This window comes from Populus trichocarpa, chromosome 12 (genome assembly GCF_000002775.5).
Source record: "Populus trichocarpa isolate Nisqually-1 chromosome 12, P.trichocarpa_v4.1, whole genome shotgun sequence".
Classification (NCBI taxonomy): Eukaryota; Viridiplantae; Streptophyta; class Magnoliopsida; order Malpighiales; family Salicaceae; genus Populus; species Populus trichocarpa.
In genome coordinates, this window is record NC_037296.2 from 3250719 (window position 1) to 3252833 (window position 2115).

At 39.7% G+C, this 2115-nt stretch overlaps 1 protein-coding gene across 1 annotated transcript; it reads right to left on the reverse strand.

Moving 5' to 3' along the window:
• Nucleotides 1-230: 230 nt before the first annotated feature.
• Nucleotides 231-1844, reverse strand: LOC7482994 (UDP-glycosyltransferase 88B1). The gene has a single exon (XM_002317694.4). The coding sequence runs from the start codon at nt 1771-1773 to the stop codon at nt 391-393; it is 1383 nt and encodes a 460-aa protein (XP_002317730.2). The 5' UTR covers nt 1774-1844; the 3' UTR covers nt 231-390.
• Between the last annotated feature and the right edge of the window lie 271 nt (nt 1845-2115).

A 2115-nucleotide genomic window follows, 5' to 3' on the forward strand; every position in this document is an offset into this window, starting at 1 on the left:
TTATTCTGGCTATATTTACAAGCTTTGATTTAATAAATTTATAGTAGTTTTTAGTTTATAATAAGTTTTTTTTGTCTGGTTTGGTTTAATTTTATTTTTTTTGTTTTTAATCTAAAACCAAACTAAATCATTTTTTTATTTTTTAATCAAAATTACCAGAAAACCATTCGAGGCCATTTAATTTTGATAAGTTTTCGTAAATATTTCAAAAAAAAAAAAAAGAACTGATATAGTAAATCATTTAAATTCCTTAATTATTCAAATCACACATTGCAAATTCATAATAATAATAATAATAATAATAAAAACCGACACAAATCACTGCTGAGCAATGGTTTATTCTTGGGGAATTGATAGAAGACTTAATTTTAAGCTCCAGCTATTTAGCAGTTACTTGAATGATTCCACCAGCCTCTCCATAGCAACATAAGTAGAACCTCCTTCACTTTTAGCAACCACCGCAGCCTCTCTTAAAGCCTTGATTCGTTCTCGAAGAGCTTCACCTTTCTTCGAGTTCATCAACTCAGTCACACGCTCCTCCAACTCAGCCGCACTGACAAAATCATCTTCACCCGCCAATTTCACCGCTAGACCCACCTTCATTTCCTCAACCAAGCTAACACGATTCATCTTTTGCTCTGCAAATAGAGGCCAACCCAACATCGGCACCCCTGCACACACAGCTTCAAGTATCGACTTCCATCCACAGTGAGTCACAAACCCACCAACCGAGCCATGGTTAAGTATTGCAAGTTGTGGTGCCCATGACTTCACTATAAATCCCCTGTCTTTGGTTCTATCCAAGAACCCTTCTGGAAATATCGACTCCAGACATGATTCTGTTGCTATACCTGTCTTTCTAGCTTGGGTTTGGCCATCTTCTTTTGGAGCACGCACTGCCCACAAGAATCTAACCCCACTTTTTTCCAACCCAATAGCAATTTCCTTCAACTGACTTGAACTGAAGACTCCCATACTGCCAAAACAAAGATATAAAACACTGCGACTTGGTTGTGAATCTAGCCAAGTTAGACACTCATTTTCCTTTCTGCTTTCACCAGTGATTGCAAGGGGACCGACACAAAATATTGGTGGTAGGGGCTCATTTGGGATGCACTTTCTTTCTTGTATTGCCTTAAATGTGTTTGGCTCTAGTGACTCGAACGTATTTACAACAACTCCTGCAGACCTGAACATCTGCTTTCCAGTATCGACGAAGTACTGGTAAACTCTATGAGATCGGTCACAAAGAAATGGCGGGATATCTTTTGATGGAACTTTTGGTAAACCAGGAAACTCAACAAGGATGTCCAGGTCTTTCAAGCTCTCAGTGATGTTTTTATCTAAGGTAGGCAAGTAAAGAAACATGGACAAGCCACAGGCACCAGAAGAGTTGAAATAGTAAATGGGGATGTCGAGCCTAGAGGAGAGAAACTCGAATGCTGCGCTGCAAAAGAAATCTATGATCAAGGCTTTTATGTTGGAGGTCGTAGAAAGACTTGAAAGGGCTTTGTGGAGGTTTGGGTTGTTGAGTTTAGAGATCTCAAAGAATGAGGCTCCTAAATCTAAAAATGAAGTGATGGGAGATGGAAGAGAAACTTCGGGAAGGGGAATAAAAGTAATGAAAGGATTGGCGGAGACTAATTCAGTTGAAGGGTTGGACATTACGAAGGTGACTGAGACTGAAGGACGGTGTTTGAGTATTAGCTTGCCCAATTCCAGCATGGAGGACAAATGGGTCTGTGATGGGTACAAAACAACTGTGTCCTCCATTATGCGCAGACTTCTTTGTGTTTGCTCACACTATTGAAAGACAGACGGAGGAGCGAGAGATGTAGGTTTATCATGGTGGATGGGACTTCTTATACTTCAAATTTGATGGTCTGGTAGGTAGCATGTGTGTCCAGCGGGGAGAGACACGTTCGATTGAGCACCTCTCATTCGCTGGCCCATAAATATTTTGCTTACATCATTTATTATATCAGCATGTACCAGACTCTTGAACCTATACTTGAAAGTTTCTCACATAGTTTTACAATCTCATTTAATAAATCTCTCTTCTCCCACGGGAAAAATTTATATGGCCTCATGTCCAGACCTGCTAAATTGAATTGC

Excerpts from the sequence above, each read along its gene's own strand:
- LOC7482994 (XM_002317694.4), bottom strand. The coding sequence starts at position 1,773 with ATGGAGGACACAGTTGTTTTGTACCCATCACAGACCCATTTGTCCTCC.